The sequence below is a fragment of the Borostomias antarcticus genome (genome assembly GCF_949987555.1).
Source record: "Borostomias antarcticus genome assembly, chromosome: 10".
Lineage (NCBI taxonomy): Eukaryota > Metazoa > Chordata > Actinopteri > Stomiiformes > Stomiidae > Borostomias > Borostomias antarcticus.
This window is the reverse complement of record NC_140243.1, coordinates 17,248,466-17,275,847: the sequence shown is the minus strand read 5'-3', so window position 1 is coordinate 17,275,847 and position 27,382 is coordinate 17,248,466. Positions and strand designations below refer to the sequence as shown.

Here is a 27,382-nt window from a genome sequence, read left to right as displayed (position 1 = left end):
TGTGATTACAGGCCAGGTAATGAGGCAGAGGGCTCTCTCGTTTGTCAAGCTACAGACGGATAAAGCCGTCCAAGACAATCGCTACAAGAGCCTCAGGGTGTGTGTGTGTGTGTGTGTGTGTGTGTGTGTGTGTGTGTGTGTGTGTGTGTGTGTGTGTGTGTGTGTGTGTGTGTGTGTGTGTGTGTGTACATTTTAGAAAGGAGATGCACTTGTGAGTTCTGGCAAGTAGTAGTATATTGTTTTTTTCCCAGTTGCGAATGCAATTATTGTAAGTCGCTTTGGATAAAAGCGTCAGCTAAATGACTATAATGTAATATAATGTAATGTTATGTACAGTACATGACGTTTATCACACGGTATGTTTGAGGACAAATAAAGTTAGAATGGAGAAATGGAAGAGCATGTGACAGCATGAGAGGGTGTACTGCACATGACAAAATGCAACTTCCACATGGTTGGTTAGTGGTGCAGGGAAAACCCTCACTCAGGAATTTTTGCCATTTTGTGGAAACTCATTTGAATAGAGCTTACTTCATTATAAATGTTCTCTATGGTAGCATTGTGAGACCATCCTGATCCACACTTTCAGTTTCTGTCCACAGATCCGTCCGGACTTACAGCTGTCTCAAACGATTTCTCTCCAATTACGCTGTGACTGGGCCAATCAGAGTGTTCTGGCTGCATTTCTGCCCCCTCAGTGGAACGTGGCCCCTCATTGGTTCCCATAGTTGTTGCATTAAAATGAAAAACAGGCCGTTGGCAAAACAGTCTCCCAAAGCAGCAAGAATTAACGTTAACGTTAGTAGAACAAACACAAAAAAAATAATGTACTCCCGCGCACACTTTTCTCTAATTAATTCTGTCAACATTTCGAATGTTGATAGAATAAAGCAGAGAAAAGTACTTATTTGAAGAGTCTGTCTGGGGGGATCTACTCCCAGCAACAAAAACTTTTTTGAGAGTGTGCATGTTGATCTCTTCGCTCCAGAACAAAAGTCAACAATTTCAGAAATAGACTCAATAGCGACTTAACAAGATCAAGAGTATGCACTAGCGGAGTTTTGTCTTCGCCGTTCTTCCGACTGGCTTTGGCGAAAGTTTTGTTACGCGGATTGGCTGAAGCTGTCTGTCAAGGAAAGTACCCCCGCCGACTGAAATCGGTCGAGATAGGGGGAACGCGAGACTGATCTGCGGAGAGAAACAGAATTGAGAATGGTCTCAGGAGGCTAACGCTGAGCTGCGACTTGACTATTATCTCTAGCTTGTCATAGATCGAGGCGAGGTATTGTACAATAACTCCTTTGGTCAGACGCGGAGACAGCGCTCGAGCGTCAGCGCAGGACACCCGCTGTCATGACGAGCCTCTCTGCTCGGTCAGATACCCCCATCTAGGGGGAAACCATGTTCCCATAATAACATGTCAGTCACCCCCCCCCCCCCCCCTCCTCCACTCCAGAGGGAACAAATAGATTCTTCCTGAGGAATGAGGCCTGCTGCTGACCATGACAAGGCCTTGCTTCATTCGGCTGGATGTCGCATTACTGCCAAGTTAGGCACTGGTACGACAAAAAGGCCTAGAGGTGGGCTGAGGGGAAGTTTGCTAAAATTCGGTTTGTTGGTATTGTGCAGAACGGGTGGATGGAGGGGATCCAGAATGTTCACTACATGCCTCATGTCATTTTTGTGCAGGAGAGGGTCGGGGAGGGGGAGGGGGACAGAACATCATCATCTCTTTCTGCTGAGTCACTGGACAACGTTGGGTAAATACCCTGCTCTGATTGGCTCCAGATCAATAGAACAAAAGAAACAAGGATACCTTAAGTACTAGGCCGGTACAGTAGTAGTAATAATAATAAACCAGTTTATTCATCATACAGTATGTACAGTGCATGATACTGGTACCATGAGATGCTTAGCTGCACCCGACGCAGGGCTGGGTCCCTGGGACCCGGATTCTCGTGCTCTGCTGACTGAGCTAGCTGGGCAGATTTGATCAGTATCAGTTGAAACTGTTACTTCCTCATACAGTAGGGCTGCTTCCTGCTTCCTCATAATGTCAGCAGTTCGGAATGAAGAGAGACGAGGAGGTCCAGCAGTTTGACTGAGCGCCAGGGGAAAACCTCAACACTCCTCCTCATCCCCCCCGCTTTATTGAAAGGTCACAAAACAGCTGTTAATTAAAAAACGCATCCTGCCTTAGAAGGAACGAAAAGCAGCAATTTAGCCTGGAGGTGGTTTCTGGGTAGTGCAGTAGCTGCATCACAGATGCTTATCCTAGTGTTGGTCTAACTACAGACACAAGGTTTAGGCCAGGTCTACAGACTGGCCTTGAGATTATACGTGACCTCTACTCACTCCCAGAACACTAGCGACTTTGATGACCAGGGACAATATAATGACTTGATTGCTTTCCAACTACAGACCTCCTGATATTTGACATGTCCTTGGAAAAGGAAAAACTCACTCTCACTTCACAGATGAAGACCCCAGTGGGTTAAATATAAACTCAGTTGATGTTCCATATAGGTGTGGAGAACATAACTTCACTGAGGCTCTATTTCACTGACGTTACCGAGGAGGACATTAAGAAAGAAAGAAAGAAAGAAAGAAAGAAAGAAAGAAAGAAAGAAAGAAAGAAAGAAAGAAAGAAAGAAAGAAAGAAAGAAAGAAAGAAAGAAAGAAAGAAAGAAAGAAAGAAAGAAAGAGTCAGTTACACCACCCTGGAATTGGACAGTCCCTCAGGGAAAATTGCCATCTCTGGGTTAGGAATGGGAAGGGCTGTTATTAGGGGAAATGGCATCAAGGTTAAAGGAACCAATGTTCCTTTCTCTGTTCTTCTTGAGACTATGGAGGTACGGTAGACGAATACCATCACCGTCCGCCAAGCAAGGAAGAACCATTTGTTCATGATGGTGGCGAAGTGGGGCGGAGTCTCAGTTAGGTACTCTCTAATGGATCAGTGGCCTATAGGGTTGACCTCATTCAGACATGTTCTCTGTACAATGTGTACTCTCCCTCCTCCTCTCTCTCTCTCTCTCTCTCTCTCTCTCTCTCACACACACACACACACACAAGGGTTCACCATAAGCCATCTGGGAGCTGTGTTTCTAAGTGTCCTTGAAATGAAAACCCATCAATCTGCAGATTAGTCGACAACAGATACGATCAGAAGTCCTGCTGAGGGACAGCGTGGAGCAGGACAGCCGACACACCCGGTTCTGAGCTGGGTATGTACCGTACTGGCTGTACGTCTATGTCTTTTCGTCGGGGACATGATAAGACATTCTGTGTCTGTATGTCTTTTTGTCAGGGACATGATAAGACATTCTGTGTCTGTATGTGTTTTCGCCGGGGACATGATAAGACATTCTGTGCCTGTATGTCTTTTCGCCGGGGACATGATAAGACATTCTGTTTCCCAACGGGCAGTGGGCCCCCCTCCGGCGGGAACACAAACCGCTATTCTGTGGAACACAAAGTTCTGGACAACTAACAGAGGAGGGGGTGGAGGTTGGGGGGGGGGGGTAATTGGTGCTCAGCAGGGTAGGGACAAGGAGGAGATGATGTCATAGTGGGGCCACGGGAGACCCTCCCCCCGTGCCAGCCGGCCCCAAGCTTCCCTGCACCTTGCCCCGGCCCCCGTTGCCAGCTCCCCCCCCCCCCCCCCCCCCCACCCCGTACAATAGCCCCCCGTCCACTGCATGTGTCTGCGACCCCTACCGCAACAAAGACCGACACTGTTCTCCCCGATGAAAAGACTCCCTCTGAGACTGTCTGTGAAAGCCCCCCCCCCCCCCCCCATCACCACCCCTCCACGCACGTCGATACCCAGAATCCCTTGTTTTAATAACTAGGCTGCCCCCCCCCCTTCCCCCTGCTGCTATCCCTATTATTGAGAGTGGGATAGTCTCTCTCTTTCTCTCCCTCTGGACTCTTCATTACCGGGGGTTAGGGGGAGAGGGGGGGGGGGGGTTGGACATCTGTCTTGGAATTCGGCAGCCTTTTTCATTCGCATACCTACATACCAGACAGTCATACTTTTTCTTTTTTTTTACCAAGAGGCGAGAAGGAACACAGGAGGTGCTTCAGTATCATTGCCTTCTCCCTTCCTCCCAGCTCTGATCACTGGCGTCTCATGTTTCATCCCAAATATTGACACAGCCCACGATCTCCGTCATCGTCGCCGCTTCCCACCTCCCACGCCATCTCTCTCCCTCCTCGTTGAAGATTAATACTTGTGCTGTCGCCACTATTTATCCTTTCCAGCGCCCACACTCTGTCTTCGTGGCGTAAACGTCTCTGGTTAAAATATGCAAGTGAGTGTGTGTGTTTATATGTGTGGAAAAAGGTCAGCTCTTTGTTGCTGCATTGTGCAGCGGTGCGTGTCGTCTTGAATGATGTATGTGTGTGTCACTCTGTCATAATCCCACCCATACCACAAATTATGCATGTTCTGTTTATTGAGATGCATATTTGAGCGGACAGCCATACTGTAAACACTCATGCACACACAGCACGCATGCACACACACACACACACACGTGCACATGCACACAAACAAACAAACAAACACACACATGCACACACACACATATGCACACACACACACACAAACACACACACATACACTCACTCACATACAAAACACTTTAACTAATGATACCTCTATGTCCATTTGACAGAGGCATGCAATTAAATCTGCAATGACATACGATCTCCATAAGCATAAGAAGACATCAAAAGAGCCTCCATTAATATGAATGAGACAATAAATCATTGTTCATCAGGGGTACAAATTACACTTGGGAAATGTAGAATTGTTGAATGGACTACCTATTAGCTTCTGGGAGTTAGCTACAGAACAGGGCAAGCAAGGACACCAGGAGTCGCTCCATCTCTGCCTACGCAAGACCGTTCCCCATCTAGCTGTCCCTGTCCACTCGCGACTAGCAGACAGGCCACTCCACCAGTGATTGGGACCGAGAGGGCCGCGGCTCCCAGACCACTCTGTCTGGGTGGCAGGCGCGGGATATGAGCGGGGCGGATAACTAATACACGCCTCCCAGATACAGACAAACGTCGTTCATCTCGCCAGCCCGGCGCTTCTCCTATAACGGCCGCGCACCGAGCTCACCGAGGTGAGTCTCGTTTAAAACTCGGTATTCTCCTGCAGCGCCCGTCACGCTGTCTGGCGGGAGAAAAAAAGTGACTGACATCTGGCAGCCCAGACCACTTAACTCGAGCGTCGTAACGTGATGCGATTGCTGAGCGCGAGGATACAGTCGAGAGGCTTCAAGGGCAGATCGGGTCAAACGGCTGCGCGCGAAGCCACAGGGCGCCGCGGCTCCGTGTCCCATTTGGAATATGTCATCATCACAGGGCATCAAATTGAACAGATTGGCTTTTGTGATCTTGAACGCATACGAAACAGAACTAGGGCAAAGATCATTAGGCGGTTCTTAAAAAAAAAAACATACATGATGGATAAATTAAAGTGAAACTATTATTTTTTAATGACTATACCATGCATAAAGAATCAAATTCAAGTATTAATTCATACGCAGCTCATTAATCTGCAGCTGAACCTTTTCTCCTCTGAGGGCTCCGGCATCTCCAAGACGACAGGATGTTGGATGTGGCAGCGTGGGCCCCAAACGCTACGCTACTCACTACGAGGGAATCCAGGAATCAGAAACACGGTGTCCCTCACGTAGCCACTAATGTCATTCAAGAGAGGTCGGCCCTTCACAGCTGGTCACCGCTGCCACCCTCATCCTTTGATTAATTCGTCTGAAATTCGCCGCGGTCATCAGCTTGGCGGCACCTCTTAACTCGTGACAGATCAAACACAGGGAGGCACGCTACGCTAGCGAAAAGAGTTCGCCCTGACCCGATTTACATATGCTGGCTCTGCCTCTCTGTTCATTATTTCCCATGTGGGCAATGTACCTGAGTGCCTCCTTCAGTAAGACGAGCCCCAGCTATTAAGCTAGCGCAGCAAGCTAGCGGCGAGCTAAGCCAGCTAGCTTCCCGGCCGCCTGATAGCATCCGACACTAACGCCGGGCTAGCCTGGCCCTGTTAGCATCCCGGCCCCCAGTGCCGTGGGAGGCTTAACTCAATGTGCGGGGATCAAAGGGGATCAACCGGACCCCTGCAGAGATGAGCCGGCCCACGCCGGCTGCAGCCCCCGGTCCTCCGTGGGGGATCCTCGCATGTTCACTTCCTGATCCTCCGCTTCCTGTTGTCGGTCAGATCACGGGCCGCGGGATCGACCGCGCTTTTGAGTTGAACTCAACTTCGCAGTTGAATTGTCATAAATGACTTCAGACGAACAATCTGAGGGCGTAGAGTTCACCGATTAAAGCCAATTACAGGCAGTTATATCCCCGCTACACATGAAGTACCTTTGGGGTGAAGTCCAGAGAGAGAGGCTCTCCTCGCAACGTAAGCGACACACCTCCGGGCCCCTGACAGATGCGGTGACGATGGCCCCGTGCCAGGATGGGAGAGAGGGCGTCGGGCGCCGTGCCAGCTAGCCCGCGGTTGGACATCAGAGGGAGGCTGTCACGATCAAAGGGGGGTACTCTGAGAGAGATGAGGTACAGTAAGCAGGGCAGGGCTACCTTTTTTTGTTCTCCAGAGAACTGTGTGTATAGTTGGAAATTTGGAAAATAAGGTACTTAATGAAGTGTTTCGTGAGGTCCGGAGACTAACACACTGTGCCTAGAGACACACACACACACACACACAACAGCACACTTTCTTCCACTCGCTTGTGCGTATTTAGCTGTAATCTAAAGGGTCCCCTGGGGTGAGACACCGACACAGAGTGTAGACTTGTCAGCCTCTCCCAGCATGCACTGCCCCGGGACACGATCCGGCGCACCTCTTGAGGGTGGTTGGCGGCACGGAACGCGAATACACACGCCTCCCCCTGTTCGCGTGCGCTCGCCCCTCTTGCCGAACCCTGACGCCTGCCACTTAAAAATGCTTCACCTGATCCCAAATTCCACGGCTGCCGACACTCTCGTTCACGATCCGCCAGTTTCGCCGTTCGAGAGAAGGAGAAAAAACCAACGACAACAACCGCCTGCGCTGAAATAAAGCTTGCGGGTAGAAGGTCCGGAACTTTCCCTTGTTTGAAACTCTTAATGTTTAGAGAGAGACAAAGTTCGAGCGGTGTACAATTTCATGCTTTCCCACTCGCGGCTGGCTGGTGAGCAAAGGTGTTCGCTGGAATGTCTGGGATAACGGGCGGAGTGTTCCGGCTGTCAGAGAGCACGGGGCATCAACACGACAACAACAACAACCGAGGCGGGAGGGAGTTGGGAGCAGGAGGGGAGGGGAGGAGAGAGGGGAGGAGAAGAGAGGAGGATGAAGGGGAGGAGAGCACAGCGCCAGAGCGGTTTGGATCTTGGAAAATGTGAGGGTGAAAGATAGGGAAGAGGGAAGTCATGGGAGGAGGCGGGGGAGGTGGGGGAGGGAGAGAGCTATAACTTACTCTATGCCCCTGGCCAAAAACATGAAATGCTGAGGAGCTGGTCACATGAGTTGTAAATCTCTATTGTTTTCCTTTCCAGCTCGAGTGCCGTCCAATAAAATGGTTTGTAGTTGGGGAGGGATTGGGGGGTTTGGGGGGAGGGGGGGGATACAGTGCTGAGAGAGCACTTTTCAGGGGCCAATCCGGGACCCCTAGGAGGAGTCAATAACAAGGGCAATCAGGTCAGGCCGCAATCCAGGATGTAGACTGCCACGGTTTCCTGCACTGCCTCCCTCTCCCTTTCTGTGTGGACTGGTGCAATGTGAACTTTGACACTGATGTGCTGACACAGTGACAGGGCAAGGCTGCAGGGGCCTGACCCTGATCAACTCTTCTTCTCCCATCAGCCCACACAGACACTGCTGAGTCCACTTCCTGTTCCTCTTTCAGCTTGGGGAAAACAGAGTCAGAGAAAGAAAGAAAAACAAAGTGCCACCCCCCCTCTCAGGGTGCCCTCCCGCCCCCCCCCCCCCCCCCCCCCACCCTTTGCCAACGGCTCTGGTATCCATTCCCAGCGAGGCCAACTTTCTTCCTAAAGGCTCTTTCCTAAAAAAAAACCCAGAGCTGTGGTCTAAGCCTGGTATCTGTCACACGAGGGTAGTCTCTGTACCCGGGGCTTCTGATGTCTCTGTAGCTCATGGAAGTGAGCTACTGACACCTACTGAGAACGAGGGGCTGATCTGAGATCTAAGCGAGGGCCCAGCGGGACCCCAATCTGCCCTGACCGCACTCCTAATTACGCGTCCACATCTACAGCGCCCACAGGTGAGGCATGGAGAGAGCGAGGCGGGGGGAAAAAAAACTCTTTGCTTATTCGCCAGCCTCCGGTAATATATTCCCGAAGTCGGGATTAGGAGTGGTTTCATATAGATAGCCTCCTACTGTGTGTGTGTGTGTGTGTGTGTGTGTGTGTGTGTGTGTGTGTGTGTGTGTGTGTGTGTGTGTGTGTGTGTGTGTGTGTGTGTGTGCGTGCGTGTGTGTGCGAGTGCACGTGTGTGTGTGGGTGTGTGGTGAGTGGGTGAGGAAGAGATACTGTAGAGAAACTACAGTTGTATCTTCGTACTGTACGTGCACAAACTTGAATGCGCTGTTTGCGAGTGAGAAACGACACTTTTGCGGCACAGCGTGTGTGTGCGTGTACAACATCCGTAAAACCATCGGGACGGTGTTGATCATAAATCGCGTGCAGTCGCATGAGAGTTGAGCTCCACGCATCGCATTAACGAGGAGCTAAAAGGGCTGCGCGTTCGGGCCGGGGCTGCGCGTTCGGGCGGCTCGCAGCGTTTGCAGAACCCACTCAGTTTATGCTAATGACCGTCAGTAGACTGCAGGTGCCCTGAGGGGCCGGCACCATTAAGCACCGTGTTGAAATGTTAAGCGGAAGAAAAAGGCTGATTCGGCAGCATCGTAACCAGAGGGAGAGGAGGAGGTGTGGAAGAGCGGAGAGGAGGGAGGAGGAGGGAGAGAGGGATTTGAAGGAAGGAGGAGAGTTGCCCCGGAGGGGACGTACAGTGGAAAATCAGAGACGGGGCCCCCATAGGGAAGGGGCAGGATATATTATTATTGATTTAAACATATGAAAATGGCTGCCCTCGCGACCTCCCGCACGTTGGCGGTGCAGGATGTGACGGGGTGACAGAGGTGAGAAAAAAGTGTGGCTCAAAAGCGTGCGTTGCCATGGCAAACAGAGAAAATAAGCCTGAACTCTCCGCGAACCCTTCCCGGAGATGGCGTACCATTGGCTGTCGGGCCCTGGTATGTGGACCTATAGGCACAGTGATTGGATGGGAACACCGTAGGACCACCCTCACCATGGTAACAGCTGGGATGCCCACAATCCTTCTAGCTACTAATGAAGGCATTCTCCCCTATTAAAACAACGCCTGTGGAAGATGGCTACTGATATGTCAGGAGAGCAAATACACATTCTCTTCGATTGCAAAGTCCCTCCAATGAGTCCGTGTAAGATGGCCTTGTTCTTGACCGTCCCGTGAACTCGACAAGTCAGCTTAAACTCACAGATGCACCACAGATGGTAAAAGGAACAGTGAGTGTGTGTGTGTGTGTGTGTGTGTGTGTGTGTGTGTGTGTGTGTGTGTGTGTGTGTGTGTGTGTGTGTATGTGTGTGTGTGTGCGCGTGCGTGTGTGTGTGCAGAACCCCCTGGACATCGACTTCTCCTGTTCATTTCATTCGCTGTAAATATGAAACATCAACAGACACCGCCACAGCTTTTATAACGCCATCAGGGGCCATGACTAGAATCATAGACGCTGTCATTATCATCAGTAGAGACAGCGGGAGAGAGAGAGAGAGAGAGAGAGAGAGAGAGAGAGAGAGAGAGAGACAGAGAGAGAGAGAGACAGAGAGAGAGAGAGAGAGCGCTGACTATTACGGTGAACTCTCTAACACACACACATTGTATCATCATTTGATTTATGTCCATCTGAGGCAGGGGATTTCTGCTTTCAACCATCAGATGATGTCAGAGGTTTGGGGTGAGAGAATATCCTCCCTCACTTCAAAGGCGAACCCAGACATGTCAGTATGGAACAGGGCCGGTCTGAGACCCAGCCGTGTCAGTTTGGAACAAGGCTGGTCTGAGACCCCGCCGTGTCAGTATGGAACAGGGCCGGTCTGAGACCCAGCCGTGTCAGTATGGAACAGGGCCGGTCTGAGACCCAGCCGTGTCAGTATGGAACAGGGCCGGTCTGAGACCCAGCCGTGTCAGTATGGAACAGGGCCGGTCTGAGACCCAGCCGTGTCAGTATGGAACAGGGCCGGTCTGAGACCCAGCCGTGTCAGTATGGAACAGGGCCGGTCTCAGGAGGAAGCAGGGAGCAGCAGAGAGAAACGGACAGAACGAGGTTGAAAGTGAGAGAGAAAGACAGAGGGGAAAACAGATGGTCTGTTTACACCACTACTACGACTTTCTCCTCTCCATCGAATCATAATGTACGTTGTGAGATGGGTGGGAGCTGTAAGCATTTCACTTTTTTTTTCTCTCTTGGAACAGAAAATCTTTTGCGAGACCTTTCGCCCAAACTCGATTTCCATGCTTTCGAGGTGAAGTATCATCTGTGACAGTTACCCTCCCACACGGTCTCCCTGAAGCGACCGCCTCAACAACATTTCTACCTCCACTGAATCATACTGTAGGCTGAGACACAGGTGCGAACTAAGCATCCGATTTTGCCGATAAGTATCGTCTTCGCCTACGGCTTTCTTTCTGTATTTAAACAGATATTCGAGGTGGAGTGTGATCTGTAGATGTTACCTACCCTACCTTCATTGAATCATACTGTATACCATAGGCTGCAAAACTAAGTGTCCGCAAAATGAGTGGTACTGTATACTACTGTATGTAACCAAATCATCCATGGCTGCGATGTGAATATGCTCAGAGAGTGAGAGAGGAGTATTAATATTCATCTGTAGTGGGAAGAAGTACTGTATGGAGGACGAGAGGAGAGGAGAGGACGACTGCTACTGTAGAACCAGAGAGACCTCCTCAATCACACTCACTATTCATTTTTAATGAAGGTGAAGCAAATTAATTCAGGCCGGGGCAGATGAATCGACCAATGCAAGTCCCCCAAGATAAGAGAAGGCCCAGCCCATGAGAGGAAGGGGGAAAAGAGTTAATAGGTAGTAGGAAAGATAGAGGATGTGATGCAATACAAGCAGGCCTATGCGCAAACTGCTTAGGATGGCCTGTACAAAGCCTATAAGCATCCTCTTATGCTACTCCATCTTTGAACATATTCAGACACCCATCTTATTCGTATTCATGAATATGCTGCTCAAACCTAATTGCTTTGTTCTTCCCTCAAAGTTTTTGAAAATGACTCCCTTCAAAAAAAAGTTTTTTCTTTGTTTGACAGCTCAGTAAAGTTAGCTAATTGCTAACGGCGCACCTCCTGTCAAAAGCAGAGAAGAAGCTGATGGGGGTGTAGCTGACGAGTTGATGAGCTGGCAAGCGAACAACCCCTTGATGACACCCATTCACACAGAAATGATGGAGGCATTCTTCACCATGGCAGAAGCTGCAATAATCCTGCCGTTGTGACATCGCTGGCAGCCTGCGCTTAATGAGAGACATTTGTCTGTGCTTAACCAAGGACATTTGTTTGTTTTGGCTGGGCTATCTGCCCTGTTGGCATTCAAAACTAGTTTGTGTGTTCTCTCCAGAAATAATGTGACCGCCTTCAGTCACATCTGCTCCGCAGCGTGTGAAGAGCGTGCCGTTTTAGACGTCCGTTTGAAGCCGAACAGCACTGGGGGTTATTGAAGACAGGCGGTTGCAAAATCCCAGTTCCCCTTCCTCCTCCTCCTCCTCCTCCTGCTCCTGCTCCTCCTGCTCCTCCTCCTCCGTCTGCTCCTCCTCCTCCTCCTGCTCCTCCTTCCCTCAACCCACAACTGACTGAAACCAGTAAATACCCAGACTTGCTCAAATGTTTACACAGCCCCTAAATCAATCTCTCTCTCTCTCTCTCTCTCTCTCCCAGCCCCTCCCCCTCCCCTCCTGCCTGCTGATCATGCAGTAATTTTGGGAAATGCACCAATCAAACACAGACAAAGCATTACTGTAAGTAGTGACAGCGTTGGCCAAGAAGGTGACATGATGGCGTTGTTAATCATAATTATTAAAACATAGCCTAGAATAGAAATAGAACTCACCAAGAGTCACAAAAAATGCTGGAAGGACAGAGTCTATCCTTATCTTATTGTTAAGTCTTTCCACAACCACAATACAGTACTGCCAGGCCAAAGCATAGCATCAATCCAGAATATTCTACCAAAATAGGCATTAACACACACAAACTGACACACAAACACACATCAGGGGACACACACACTGCAATGGGGGCGAGAGACAGCTCATTAAAGTGACCATTGATCTTTCTTGGGTCCATGCACTATGCTCCACTGAGACTCCAGTGTATATACAATCTTTGGACTCGGGAATAGAGTTAGACTGTTATTCAGAACATAGGGTTGGGCACCACACACACACACACACACACACACAGCACAGTTCCCTTTTGAAGTCAGTGATGAATGCTCTTGCTGTCATCTCCATGTACCATGTATACAGTATCTGCATTAATAGTCTGTTACTTTGCACGTCTTGGGGTTACTATTCATTTTGCTAATGCATCACTGATTCATTTACCATAGCAGTGTGTTCTGTCCTTCCCCTGCCCTTCCCCCGCCTTGCAAATGTCTCAACTGATTCAATTACCGCCGTGGCGTTAGATCGTCTGGCAGAGAATTGCTAGGGTCAAACGGAACACAAATTGCTGAAATTATAGGTTATCACTGGTGTGAGAACTACAGTAACTGAATCAGACAGAAAGCATGCAGACGCATTGACTGAACAGATGTGATAGAAACAAGATGGCGCTGACTTGATGCATCTGGGAAGTGTCTGTGGAGCGGAATTTTCTATAGAGGCGATGTCCCTGTCCAGGACTGCGGTGCTGTCTAGACTCTCCCAGACAGACAGACAGATGTGTGATTGGCCGACAGCAGCACCAGACGGATATTATTTGTCAGTATGACCACTTAATGACCCACCCTGGCCTCTGAGAAAGCGCCGGTGGTTCCGATCGCTCCCGGACCCTTATTCCCTCCATGCGGTAACAGCGGCGTTGACCTGCAAACCGTTCCTCAGATGGGGTTAAAACGGGTCCGGCTGGACACAACCACCACGGACCCCCACGCGCCCCCCCGGGACAGGGGTAATCAGTATAATGGAAACTATTGCCCTGCACTGGATTAATGGCCTCTCAAACACCGCACACCAACATACATCCTGTTTCTATCTCATCACCTCTGCCTCACCCTCCCTTGATTGTGCTGTGCCTGGCTCTTTGGCTAATAGGCACCACCGAATTTAATTGCGGCCATCCATCTTGTTTTACCTGGGGGTGGGGGGGGTGAAAGTTCCTATCGGTGTCGATCCCACACTTTGCCCTCCACCTTGCTCTTCTCTTCTGCACCACTGAAGCACTTGCAGAAGCTACTGTCAGCTCCAAACAATGCCTTGTTGAAGCCTCCCTAGTAAGTTTAAGTGCTTTTAAAAGTGTGGTAGCAGCGGGGAAGTTTCACTGTAATTTCACCAAACAAAACAAACAAATCAAAAGTATGAGGATGTACAGTACCTCTGTCCTTGGTTGGCTGGGAACTAGGGTTGCAAATTGTAGGCACGTCCCTGAATCAATTATTGGTAATGAGATCAATCGATTAATTAGGTGGGCTAGCTTGTAGAAGCTAGCCCAACTTGTAATATTCCCACTATTTCTTTCTTTCTTTCTTACTTATAGTTCTCCCCAGTTTTTTGGCCCTTAACTACTTCTTCATACTTTGTGCTAGAAACTTCATCCAAACTTTAAAATGTTCATGATGTTTAGCTGTTTCCCGGACTTATTCAGATTTTGATATTTTTTATAGTTTTTTTTAGTAATTTAACTTTTAATCGTAATTTTTGTGCCATTGAAACTGCTGGTGGAATGTTCAGTATCATTATGTTTTTAGAGTGGTGGCAGCTGTTGCTTTGAAAATATTCACACATTTTGTAAACTGCTGGCACTCCTAGTTTTGACAGCTCACACACATTATATATCGAATGATTCGTACAATGTAAGTATCTAAGCTGTGTGATTTATAGTTTTTCGCTGTATGACGATTTGTTCGGCAACTGCGCTCCCCATTGAAACGTATGGTGCCGCACTCTAACTTTTGAGCTGCTAATTTTGCATTTTTACCCTTTTTCTAACTTGTCACCATGGTTACAGTTTTTAAGATACACAGACATATATACATGAAAATGTTCAGCAAGTTCCCAGGATTCCTATAGTGTCAGTATCTAAGCAGTAACATTTATACTTTTGAGAGAGAGCTGTCTGAATCCGGCATGCCTTTACATTGAAGTGAATGAAGGGCTGGTCAGAGTGTCAGTTGGGATTTGAATTTGGGGACACGAGCAGGATCTCTTAAAGGAAGAGGCACACTTCTAGTGGTAGCATCACACCACAGACCACATACCTCCCCTGAGTGTGGTAGAGACACACGGTCTTCACTGATAAAGGCAGGTGGGTGGCCCAGAAAGGGCTACACTGTCCACAACCTGCTATGACATGAGGGGGCGGAGTCTCACCATCACACCACTTACCACGCCACGGACCCATCAACTCAGCCCCTGAGTGGGCTAGAGAGACACTGTCTTCACCGTTGGGGGCAGGTGGTTGGCCCAGAGAGTGGTACACTGTCCATGACCGGCTCTGACCTGAGAGGGTGGAGACTCCCAACCACGCCACTATCCATGCCACGGAACCCACAACTAAGTCCCTGAGTGGGCTAGAGACACACAGTCTTCGCCGGTGGGTGCATGGAGATTACCCGGAGGTCATTGCACTGCCCCCGACCAGCTCTGACCTGAGGGGGCGGAGTCTCGCCACCATGCCACTGTCCACGCCACGGACGCCACAATTCAGCCCCTGAGTGGGCTAGCGATGCACGGTCTTCGCCGGTGGGTGCATGGAGATTGCCCAGTCCATAGTAGTACTAGCAGTAGCTGTTACATACAGCTGCAGCAGCTAGCCCACCTCACATTTTCTCCAGGAAATATACTTTCTAGTTGTAATTAAAATACCCAAATTTCCAAACAATAACAAAAGCGTTTTTTTTCTTAATCAACACTTTATTACGGAGAGTCTGGGTTATTTTTTTCTGCCTGCTGCGCGTCACAGCTCCTCCTCACAAACACTGAGCCGATGGTGGGTTTGCTGCAGGTGAGATGAGGAGGAGAGACAACTTATCCGAGTGAATGTTCTTCAAGTGATAGAGCATTGCTGTTGACGTCGTGTTGTACAGTACGTGTACACGGCATCACAATATTTGCAAGTGGCTTCTTGTCCTTTCTTTTCGAAGTGGTCCCACACAATGCTTTGCTTGGCCCGCTTCATTTTACAAAATATGCCGCTGTTGAGTTCTCTGCATTTCTCCCGAGATGGCTGCTTCACTACCACGTTGTTTGATAGTAGATCGAGTAAATTTCACGTGCTCGAACAAATCTTTAACGATCAATGAATCGGTTTTCGATTAATTGTTTGCATCCCCACTGGGAACATTATTGAAAGCGAATCTAGATCTTTTACAGATGCCTCTGTGGTCAGTGGGCTCTAGTATTAATAGCCCAGAACAGAGAAGATGGCGTTAGGACTATTCCAGTCCAGAGGCAGATCTTCAGGGAAAGATTTTGTTTGGGTCAGCAGCCATTCTGCTCTGAAGGCAGGCTTAACAAGCTCGGAGATAGACAGCAGAGTGGGGAGCGATACGTCTAACTACATCATTAGCACGGTTCAAAGAAGTGTTGTATTACAGCGTGCAAAGGTTAAAGATGGGGTAAGCACGACTGGGGAGGATATAAAACTGTGGTTGAGGTCTGACCTTTCACCTTCCCTGTTCATGTCTGTGAATTCAGGCTCGATCACGCACCCATACTCTGGATTCTCTTTAAAAAAAAAAAAAAAAAAATAGAATAAAGGGGCATACACAAAGTTTAGTTAAATAATGCAAATATGTGGTACAAGCATGGAATCATTTTGAATGTGCTTGCTCCTCTATTCTAGGTGTTAGGGTACTCATCATGCCCTGCAGGGCCTGAAGTTTAAAGGCAGCTGGACAGCTGACTACTGTACATGAGACCGCGCATTATCGTCGGTTATGATGTCATGACTCCCAAAACGAAAAATAATATCTTCCTTTGTTTTCACCTCAGTGTACCCAGCTGCTACTCTACCACAGGCTCATCCCCGTTATGACGAAACTGCAGCTTGAGGCTGACAACGAAGCCTGTGGTTTGGGGCTCTTGGGAAAGAGTTAACCAGTGTCACCACTGAAGCTGCCAGTCCACGCCCTGTACTGACTTCCTGTCACAGACAGACAGCAGAATCATCTGCACTGCTACTGTTCTCACCAAAACAATCACAAGAGTTATAACAGACCTTTATTTTTTTTTATTTTTTTTTTATTTCACAAGTCAACATAAACAAGCCAGGAGAACCATCATTGCTAGGTTACCTGACTATGGTCGCACCAATCATTGCAAAATAACTAAATAAATTCTTTCTTCCTGTTTTTTCTTCACTTCTACCAAAGTCAGAAGACATAGTTCAGCCTATTGTTGCTTACATTTGGCATCTAATGAATGATATGCAAACTGGCTGGTTACAAACATGCAAACAGTGGTTAATTGGTTTGAGTGAGTTTGTCTGTTGTTTTTCTTCGTTTCTATAGAACCCAGTGGGCAAAAATTATTCTGGCCATCTTCTTGCTGGCCAATCATACGAACTGGATGTAGAAAGGAAATCTGTAGCACTCCTTAATTAGTACTGAGAGCCATCTCCACTCTGTCAATAGCAGTATAATTGTGATTATAATGAACAAATATAGCCTCCTTTGGACCTTTTGCCTACTGAGAATCCAGTTAATTAAAGGCTATTTCAACCAATGCTGACCAAGGAGAAAATCACTATAAGCGTGCTTAGGTGGACAGGCGACATCCATTTACTTGTTCCTTAATGAGACCTCGACACAGTGGCCATTTTTTTTTCTTGTAAGAATGTCCTAAACTGACCGATGGACACTGGAGGTTCTAGGGGGTGGCAGCTGCCACGCCTAACAAAAAGATTGCCTCCCCATTTGTCATCTCTGAAGTTCAAATATGTGTTTGGGGGAGATGACCTCTGACCCCCCAGATGGAACCCCTGCCACTCTTTTGCCAGCCCAGATAAAACTTACTAGAACCGCCGCTGCCCATAGACCATACTAAACACTGCTTTGTAAGAAGACTCCAGCTTGTGTTTGGAGATGGAAGGTCTTGTGGGTCTCGGGCAAAATGTTTCAGCGGTGCAGACATGCAGTAAGTACTTGTCAGCCATCTTGAATGTGGATTACTGCAACCACGTAGCCACACATAAACAAGTGACAAAATAACAGAGCCTTGTAGCGCAGCTAGCCACAAAGCGGAACCGTGGACACTGTAGCTGTAGCAGTCTGTGTGTCTTAAAGGATGCCCGCGGCAGCGCAGGGTCAGAACTAGAGAGAGAGAGAGAGAGAGGGAGGGAGGGAGAGAGAGAGAGAGAGAGAGAGAGAGATGGGGAGGGAGGGAGAGAGAGAGAGAGAGAGAGAGAGAGAGGGACAGAGAGAGAGAGAGAGAGAGAGAAGGAGGGATGGAGAGAGAGAGAGGGGGAGAGAGAGAGAGAGAGAGAAAGAGAGAGAGGGAGGGAGAGGGAGAACCATGGAGGAAAGCCAGGTCCTCGAGCCCTTCCTAGTGTCTCCTCATCGCCTGTTTACGGCGCTAGAGACTTCATGCATACGCATGTTGTTTCTGGCCAATTAGGCAGGGATAAAAGCAGGGGGGTGGGGCTGAGGCCGGGGTTTCCAGTGGGCCGCAGGTTAAATCTAGGACAGTTTTCCCACTCTCACCCTCTCGCCCTCCCCTCCCCCCCGCATGCTTGTTGCGTCTGCACGAGATGGGGGAGTGGTTACTTTCAACAGCCAGAGAGGGATGTTCACTAACACAGCCTGCAGCAAACAGGGCCATCCCTGGGTCTTTTTCTTGTATGCGCACATGCACTCTCTCTCTCTCTCTCTCTCTCTCTCTCTCACACACACACACTGCGAGAACTGACAGAGGCCCAGTCCCAATGTCCCCCCTAAACCCTCAAGCCCTGAGCCCTCACAGACTTATTTACGTCATCTGGTGAAGTGATCGAGTGTGAGAGGCTGCAAGGGCTCGAATTGGTATAACAAGGAATGGGACAGCACTTGTGACATCACATTACGTTGACGTGAAAACATATTTCTTACTATTGTGGGCGTGGGGCATTTTTTGAATCAATTTGTAAATTGTACATGTTTTTCTTGTAGGCCTTCGTGTAAATTAATTTTGGCTGAGTCAAATCCCCTTTACATTATCAGAACTCTCTGTGTTACCCTCAAAACATTTGTTCAACTTGAAATCATTTCATTTTGTGGTCATATGCGATCGCATCTGCGATCAAATATCAACCCAACCCAGTATTTGTTAGTAGGATCGCATCGATCCTACATTACTGCCTGTGATTCTTGTTTGTGATGAATCCAAAAGTATTAACTTAAGAATGATAATATATTATATATACACATTCCTGCACCTCACAACTCTTTCCATATTCATGTTGGAAATCTCAATTCAAAGAACACTGCACCGAAATGGGTAATTAATGTCATACTGCTTTTAACTGGGCAATCATATGATTTAGAGCAACAGAAATCGATGTAAATTATAACCATAGCCTACATATTTTTAAACAAATCACATTATACAAACCCATGGGGTTAATAACCCATACTTAAAAATAATGAAACCAAATTAATTATAAGGCTACTTGTGCAGATAAGCAAGTCCAGCTGAAAACATGAAAACATATTTTGTTCTGTAACGTGAACGTTACGGTTGGTTGATCTGTCCGTGCTTGTTTATTGGCTGTTCTTCAGGTAACCCCGTGTTTCACGTCACGACGCTATGAACTGTGGGTAATTCCCTTGGGCTAAGTCTGCAGAAATGCAGACTTACGGGAAGGGGCCATAAAGGGCTCAAAATGGCTGCCGGAGAGCCCTCGCGCACTTGCCGAGTTGACATTGGGACACCCCTAAGCCCTTGCGGACTTCGCGGGAGCGCGCTCTTAAGTCTGCGAGTCTGCAAGGGTGGACATTGGGACTGGGCCAGATAGTCAGAAAGTATGTGTGGTGTGGTATGCGGGTGGTACTGTCCATGTCCATGTCCACTCACAGACTTGAGTCCGACTTCCCTCTCCTTCCCCTCGTACAATAAGAAAGACATAAATGTCTTTGAAAAGTTTGAGTCCGAATTTCTTCCTTCTTCTGTCTGTCTGTCTCTCACTCTCTCCCATCTCTCTTTTTCTCTCTCTCTCTCTCTCACTACTATGCAGCTAATAATGTCAGCAGGAGCAGTGAGAGAGCGCAGATAATGACACTGAGGGGAGAGGAACGTACTCATTAATCTTTTGTGTATCTGTGCAAAACATAGAGAGGTGTCTGCCGGAGGAGAATGGAGAGGCAGGGCCGCCGCCCGGAGCAGAGAGAGCCAGACGGAGAAAGAGGGCTATTCCAAGAATGGTGGGGTGGGAGGGTTGATTGGTTCCAGCAGGGTTGGGGGGGGGGGGTCGATGTATGGTTACTCATACGTCTTCCACAAGAAGTGTATTAAGAGAGGAGCCATCTACCAATTACCTCATTAAGCTGGTGGTTTGCACTGAGACAGCCATTGTTAGGACATCCTGAAACCCAGGAAAAGCCCAGCTGTTTGGCCGAGGTGACCCGGAGCACTTCCACTGACGTTTTTGGGGGGTTTGTTGGATTTTTTTAGTCTGGGAGGATAGTAAAAATTAGAGTCTGTAAAAAAAAAAGATCCATGATTGATAGAAAAACTAGATCCCCTTGCTGAAAACGCAGAAAATGTGCGAAACCCGGCGGTGAACGAACCCAAAAAAAGCTGAAGCCCGGCGGTGAACGAACCCAAACTCAGGGACACGGCCGTGGCTTTTACTGGAAAGTGACGCAACACACACAGGTTACAGTCAACAAGTAGGGGCGTCTGTGGCAGCAACAGCAAACACACCACCTCTTGTCACCCGGCAGAGAGAGAGAGAGAGAGAGTCCACAGAGGCAGAATATTCAACAGGAAACTGGTGTATATGTGTGTGTGTGTGTGTGTGTGTGTGTGTGTGTGTGTGTGTGTGTGTGTGTGTGTGTGTGTGTGTGTGTGTGTGTGTGTGTGTGTGTGTGTGTGTGTGTGTGCAGGATTTCACGTCAGTGAACTTTCACATGAGTAGTGTCAGCAAATACTTTATTCAATGTCAACAGGCTCAAACAGCCGCAGGCTTTATGTGAATGCTGGACTCGTCAACAATCTCCCCCAGGACCAAGTCCAGGGGCTGCTGTATGGCTCCTATGTGAACTGTACTGGCCTACTTAAAATATCCTGGTAAAAATGTTCTCTCTCGCAAACACAAACAAACAAGTACGCCACCCGCATACATGCACACGCACTCACACACACATGTCTTGAGGAATCGGGGTCCTGAATCAAAGAGTCCCTGAGCCAGAGTGTTCTGGAGGGTCCTGACTGTCCCCTGGTTTCATGAGCGAGGGTCTGGTGATGTCTCAGACAGCTCTCTCCCGATAGAGAGGCTCTGGACCAGTCGGCCCTTCATTCATTCAAGATGTGAAACCCAATCCTCGACTTCCAGGGAGGAAGCTCCCTTCCTGGCCTCCTGACGGGGGTGCGCATGCACACACACACACACACACACACACACACACAGGCAGGCAGGCGCGCACGAACGCACACTGGGATCTAAAAGGCAAAAGGAGCTAGTCCTTGTAACTCTATCTGGATGTGAGGAAAGTACACACACACATGCATACCTCTTGAAGAGCATGCCTCTGCAGAGACTTGCCCCCGAGCCAGCATTCACCAACACAGGGAACACTGGGAAAAGAATGCTTTCAAAGCAAAAAAGACATAAGATACACTATTACTACTAAAATTACTAAGATACTACGATGCTTCCTGTCCCTTTTTACAGATTCTCCATTCAGCGTTCTTGGGAGGATCTACTCCTGACACGCTATGACTTAATCTACGCATTAACCCCCTGCCATGGTAAATGTACAGTAGGGTAGGCAATTGGTGGTTCCATTCAACACTGAACTGTGTTAAGTGTGTGCGCATGGACTGGTTACGGGTATTACAAAAGCAAAACGGATGAGGAGGCTCACTGACACGTTCGTTAAATGGCCCTCAGCTGCAAACGACCTGCGTGATACATCAAAACATCCACTGGGCTCCGCGACCGGCCTCCCTACATACACAATCAATCACAAGACATGTGACACAAACACCAGAGACTGACATTTGCAGCACTTCCGTGGGGGAGAGCTGAACTGTTTTCCCCCACATATGGAGGCGAAAGAAAGCGGCCATTTCCTGGACCAGGCCGAGCTCCCTCCAGTTCACCTGGGCCCTAGCGGGAGCCGGGGACGAGTGGTCAAGGGAGGTCTCCGGCCACATAAGCCTGGGGGGAGGACAGGAGCAGACATTTTAACACAAGTTATTCTGTTTTATTTACTATAGTTCAGTCGGTCCGACGAACCCATGCAAGGCTCAAACGAGTCCTTCAACGTCCCCAAAATAATGTTCCTTTGATGAATGTCAAGTTTCAAGCCTATGCTTTCTGCTTTATTAACAGCAGCTATTTAGAAGGCCACCTTTTAGAGGTTCCCAAAAGACATGTACTTCTAGAAACTGTTGGGGAGTTTTTTTAGTGGGTGGTGTTGGTGAGGTTGCCTGAAATGAATACTAAACATTTGTCATATTTCATTGACAGAGTTGTCTGAGAATATCTGAAAATTAAATCTCCCTGGAAAAGATAGCACAATATCGCTAAGGCTAAGAAGCAAAGATACTAGATGGAGGATGTAGAAGCATTGTACTGAGTCAACAATTTTCTGATTACGACTGCAATTCTGGCCACACTTCAAACTCAAATTGTCAACCACTACAGTATATTTATGGTGTTTATAAATTCAGGACACGCCCTTATCACGATAAGCCCATACACACACACACACACACACACACTGTAGACTGTGCACACACAAACACATGCTAACATGCAACAATACGCCGCCCTTTTGACGGACCATACACTCTACAGTATTATACAGCATTGTTTTTTGTTTTGTTTCCAGCTTGTATTTTATTCTGTTGTTGCTGCAAGGTTGAGCAGCCGGAGCCAAAGGATTTTACTCCATTCTAAACTTGTATGATGAATGTTACTAATAAAGGATCTTGAATCATACACACATACAACCATGCACACACACACACATACAACCATGCACACACACACACACACACATACAACTGATTAAAATGTCTGTTTTCAGAGAAATGTCATGGTTTAACCTGATCCTGTTAGCTGTTTCTAATTATGATGTTGACCCCTGAGTGTGGCTGTCAGCCGGAGTTTTCTATAAGAAACCGTGTCTCCCTTCGCATAGACTTATGAGATAAGGGTGACATTCCATGGTTGGGACATTCTGTAGAGAACACCAATTGTTGTGGTTAGAGATAGAGACCTGGGCGCCGAACCATCGGCCGGTTATCTACTACAAGGCCGTGGGCTGCAGGAGAGACCAGTCCAGTCCAGATCAGTCTGATCGGGGAAGAGGGAGGGGGGGGGGGGGGGGTGGAGCGCCCCCGAACCATAAGAACCATGCTCGAGCTCAGATGATTTGATTTTGGGCCCGACAGCCATACAGATAGGCAAGCTGACATTAGACTAGATGCCATCGTCTTTTGTATGCTAAAAACCTTCTGTATTAAAACAGCTTTTGATTGTCGCTCAAATCCCATGTTGGAGAGATTCATTTGTAATACATCAGAACAAAGGGACACTGGACCGTGTAGTATTTGAGAGATTGGGGGCCGTCTTTTATCAAAACACAACGCAGAGCTGAATAAGGACAATAATAAAAGACAACAAAAGTCAAAACCATCATGCACACCAGGGGTGGCGCATGCACTTGGCATACAAGGCAATTGCCTAGGGCACCGAGGCACTAGGGGCGCACAAATCTCCACTAGCGGCCCCCCCAACAAATCTTCCGACAATCGTAATTGTCCGCTAGCCTCCACCCCCCCACCCCGCTCAACAACTTGTCGGGGGCGCACTGTCGTTATTTTGCCTAGGGCGGCCTTCCGCCGGGCCTGATGCACACACACACACACACACACACACACATACAACCACACACACACACACGCACACACACAACCATGCACACACACACACACGCACACACACACACACACACACACACACACTCACTAAGGACAGAATCCTGTACACCACAGGCAAGACCGAAGGCTCGTCACGGTCTTTTTTCCTCAGCGGTCTGAGCGGTGACACTGTGTCACCGTGTCCTCGTACCTCCCCCCCTTCTAGGACTGTCACACTGAACACTCACAGTGCAGTGTGGTAGACGTGTGACTGAACACTCACAGTGCAGTGTGGTAGACGTGTGACTGAACACTCACAGTGCAGTGTGGTAGGCGTGTGACTGAACACTCACAGTGCAGTGTGGTAGGTGTGTGACTGAACACTCACAGTGCAGTGTGGTAGACATGTGGTAGGCGTGTTCAGTGCAGTGTGGTAGACATGTGGTAGGCGTGTTCAGTGCAGTGTGGTACTGTAGTCGTCGGCCCCTGGGCCTTATTTGCCTGCGTCGGCACAGCTCAGAAGATGCAGAATAAACCAAAAGCAAATCTTTAGCATAACAAAGACTTTTTTTTGAAAGGAGCACTTATCTTCTGACATGCGAGATGTTGTGAAGACAGTGAGATGAGACAGATGAACAAGAGGCCTACATCTCTCTCACTCTCTCTCTGTGCATGTGTGAGTGTGTGTGTGTGTGTGTGTGTGTGTGTGTGTGTGTGTGTGTGTGTGTGTGTGTGTGTGTGTGTGTGTGTGTGTGTGTGCGCGCGCGCGCGCAGTTCTGCTCACATCAGACATTCAGTTTGCTCTGGTGATTGTGTTTGTTCTCAGGATACGCTTTCAACAGTTCTATTCCAGCTTCCCCACCTTGCCAGAATGTTAAGTCCACTAATAATTTAAACAGGCATGGGAAAGGACGGCCTCCTGTTGCACAAGCCAATGACTAGCCTTGGCCCCTCATCCAGATATCAAATCTCCTATTCAGGACCCAATGAGGCAGGAACAGAACCTCGGGGGGGGGGGGGGCTCAATGAGCCGTGACATCGCAGAGGTACAAACAGGGGGCTGTTCCCAACCCGAACCCTCTCCAATTCCCGCTAAGGTCTCTTCAGAAGAAGCTGGGCCGCACAGATTCGCCTCAGCCCCTGGCTCCGTTTGCTGCTATCGTCTCGTCTCTGGCCGGGACACGACCTTCAAACATTCACTGAGCGATGAACCTGTTGTCTCTAGTGACACCTTCTCTTGGCACACACAGTGTGTGTGTGTGTGTGTGTGTGTGTGTGTGTGTGTGTGTGTGTGTGTGTGTGTGTGTGTGTGTGTGTGTGTGTGTGTGTGTGTGTGTGTGTGTGTGGGTGGGGGGCTGACAGCCTTGGCAGTCGGGCAGCAGACGCTCATTCAGGGACTGGGATTTGAGAGCAGTGAGCAGACCTCTTTTGTTGAGGGCATCTGTGCTCACCAGAAATCCCACAGTCTCCTGCCCTGAAACGAGTGTTTTGTAGTTTCCATATCTGTTACAGCATAGGCAGGACTCAATATGGCACTCCTACTTTGCATCTGCTGGGATATGACGGGCTGGATGCTGTTGTCTCTTTTTAAAACCTCTTTGAATGCATGCAGCCCACAGGCTTATGATCAGGCTGTCAGGGGAAACAGTGTTGGCATTGTGAATGTGAAACTCACGGATGTTCTGGAAGACCGCCAAACAGGCCGAGTGGTGGAATCTAGCCGAACAATAGGAAATTGCTGCTAGAACAATCATATAGTTACACATAAACACTGGAACGTGCAGTTAGACTGTTTTTTTTTTGTTTTTTTTTATAGCCTAATTCAATTCAGTGCAGCTGCAGCAGAAACTATCGACAAACCAGTTGGGAGGGTAACCTATAGAGGAAATAACTTCTCGCGTTATTCCACTTGCATGACTCCCGGGCGTAAAAACTTGGTTAGTTAAGTAGAACAATAATAGAGCGATGTCACTCCCACATGCACTGGATAAGAAATCAGAGAAACTACGGTGAGTGCAGTCAGAACTCAAAGCTTAATTAAGTATGGAGGGGGGGGTCATATATCTGATGAACATGCAGCATGTTCTCGTTGCAACATAATAACCTGCAGATTATGCCAGAGGCGTGCACGGAGTAGCCTAAGCGAAACACAACAGGGTAAATTGGAGAAACGCACAGGGCTACTGTAACATCCCTGTCACACTCGGTGGGTTCAAATCACCGACACGTGTCGGACGTACCCCGCCCTCTCGCCAGCCTCGGGTGGGTGAGGACGTGATAGGCTACACACGCTTTTATGACACCGATATTGAGAGCGCAATGTGGGCTATGGACAGTAGCAGTCAGCCCCAGGCTCAGCAAGATCATTGCGGGTACAGTGTGGCAGCCTACCTCTTTGACTTTCTCTCGGCGCTGAAGGGTCTGAGGGTCAGTTGGCTTGCCCTGCTCATTTCCAAGCGGCGCCTTTATCAGGCATTTCTTGAATTTGATGTAGTCAAGAGTATCCGTGTTGGCACTGTGGCTAGAGATGGTCACTCTCTCATCCCCCGACTCCGTTTTAGCCCTCGACAGAGTCAGTTCTTCCTGGGCTTTACCTCCAGCGAGTCGCTCATCTGTTTTTGCCTCGTAAGTAACAGAAGGTTTGCGGCTCAAGGTTTTCATTTTTGTGCTCGTCTCCCCCTTCGCCGAGGTTATGCCTTGGTCCTTGGACGCCTTTTTCAGATGCTCTCTCACATCATTCTCGGATCCCACCGTTACTGGCTGAGTCTCCGTCTTTGATAGAAAAATCCGTTTCAAACGAACCGAGTCGGGCAAGAAGAATAGGGCCCCGAAACACAGAGTTACCAAACCTGACAGAAAAAGTAGAAAAACGAATTTCTGGGATAGGCGAAGACCCATGCCCGATGCCGACACACCGGGCAACTTTCGGAAAACCATTGAAAGTTCCTTAAGTATTGTCTTATATGATGACTAAAATGATAAAATGTTGGGCACTCCTCGACTCGGCTGAAAGACGGTTCCCTATGTGCCGTATTGCATGTGTAAAAAGTTGATATGCGGGGCTTAAAACACACCCCTGTGACAGTTGGCGAGTAAACAGATTACCAGAAGTCCCCTTGTGTGGCTATTGATTAGGTAGCCTCCTCTACAATTTAGCGAGCTTTACCCATGCAACAAGGACATAAGAACACAGGAGAGCAGAGCAGGCTACCATAATGTGCTGTAGCCTAATTCTACACCACCGCATGGAGTGTGATCACACTTCAATATCCAGGCTACACTTCAATATCACACTTCAAATAAATGCAGTCTATAAAATATAATTGGATAGATTAGGCTATATGGAATGCATCCGCCACAAAATCAGTTCAAGTTGTTTCCTTCATAATTACACGGCGTGCAAATCATTAATAAGACATTGCAGTAGGATCGAGCATCTTCACGGCGGCTATGTTCATCCAATGTGTCTCCGTTGCATGTCACAAATTATCCGAAAAATCCCCGGAAAATCGCATGTAGGCTATCACAAGCTTACAGGTTTGCATCCAGTAAAATAGATTGATGAAAACGCATATTTATTCATGTCGCTGTCCGTTCTTTATTCAGCCTCGTCCTCACCGGTAGCCTACACAGCACACATCAAGCGACGATGAAGGGATATCGTGTCCCATACACGTCAGAAGTTATTTCACGCTCCAAAAAATCGCAAATTATCCTACACAATCCCCGTTTCTTACACGGTACAGTTGCTTGCAATGCCACCAGAACACGGTGTCTTCCGCCCGCCGTCAGTCTCCCGTGCGCACTGTCTTGCTGTACCGCGTTCGCCCGCTTGCTCGGCAGCGCAGAGGAGGATGAGATGAGACCAGGATGAAACGAATACCCTACTGCTGTAAAACAGAGCGGCTGGTTCGGAACCTTGACCGATTTCCACAAGGGTTTTTAAAACACGTAAATCCACAGACTGAGGCAGCTGACGGGCAA

At 48.4% G+C, this 27,382-nt stretch overlaps 1 protein-coding gene across 2 annotated transcripts in view; it reads right to left on the bottom strand.

Annotated features, from left to right (window-relative positions):
• LOC311314648 (mannosyl-oligosaccharide 1,2-alpha-mannosidase IA) overlaps nucleotides 1-27,107 on the bottom strand; it is a 168,318-nt gene extending 141,211 nt beyond the window's left edge. Inside the window, exon 1 of one of the 2 annotated variants that reach the window (XM_084445079.1) lies at nucleotides 25,790-27,107. In XM_084445079.1, the coding sequence (XP_084301205.1) occupies nucleotides 25,790-26,335 (546 nt within the window). In that variant the 5' untranslated portion in view covers nucleotides 26,336-27,107. The remainder of the gene's footprint in view (nucleotides 1-25,789) is intronic. The other variant, XM_084445080.1, reaches the window with a different exon arrangement.
• Between the last annotated feature and the right edge of the window lie 275 nt (nucleotides 27,108-27,382).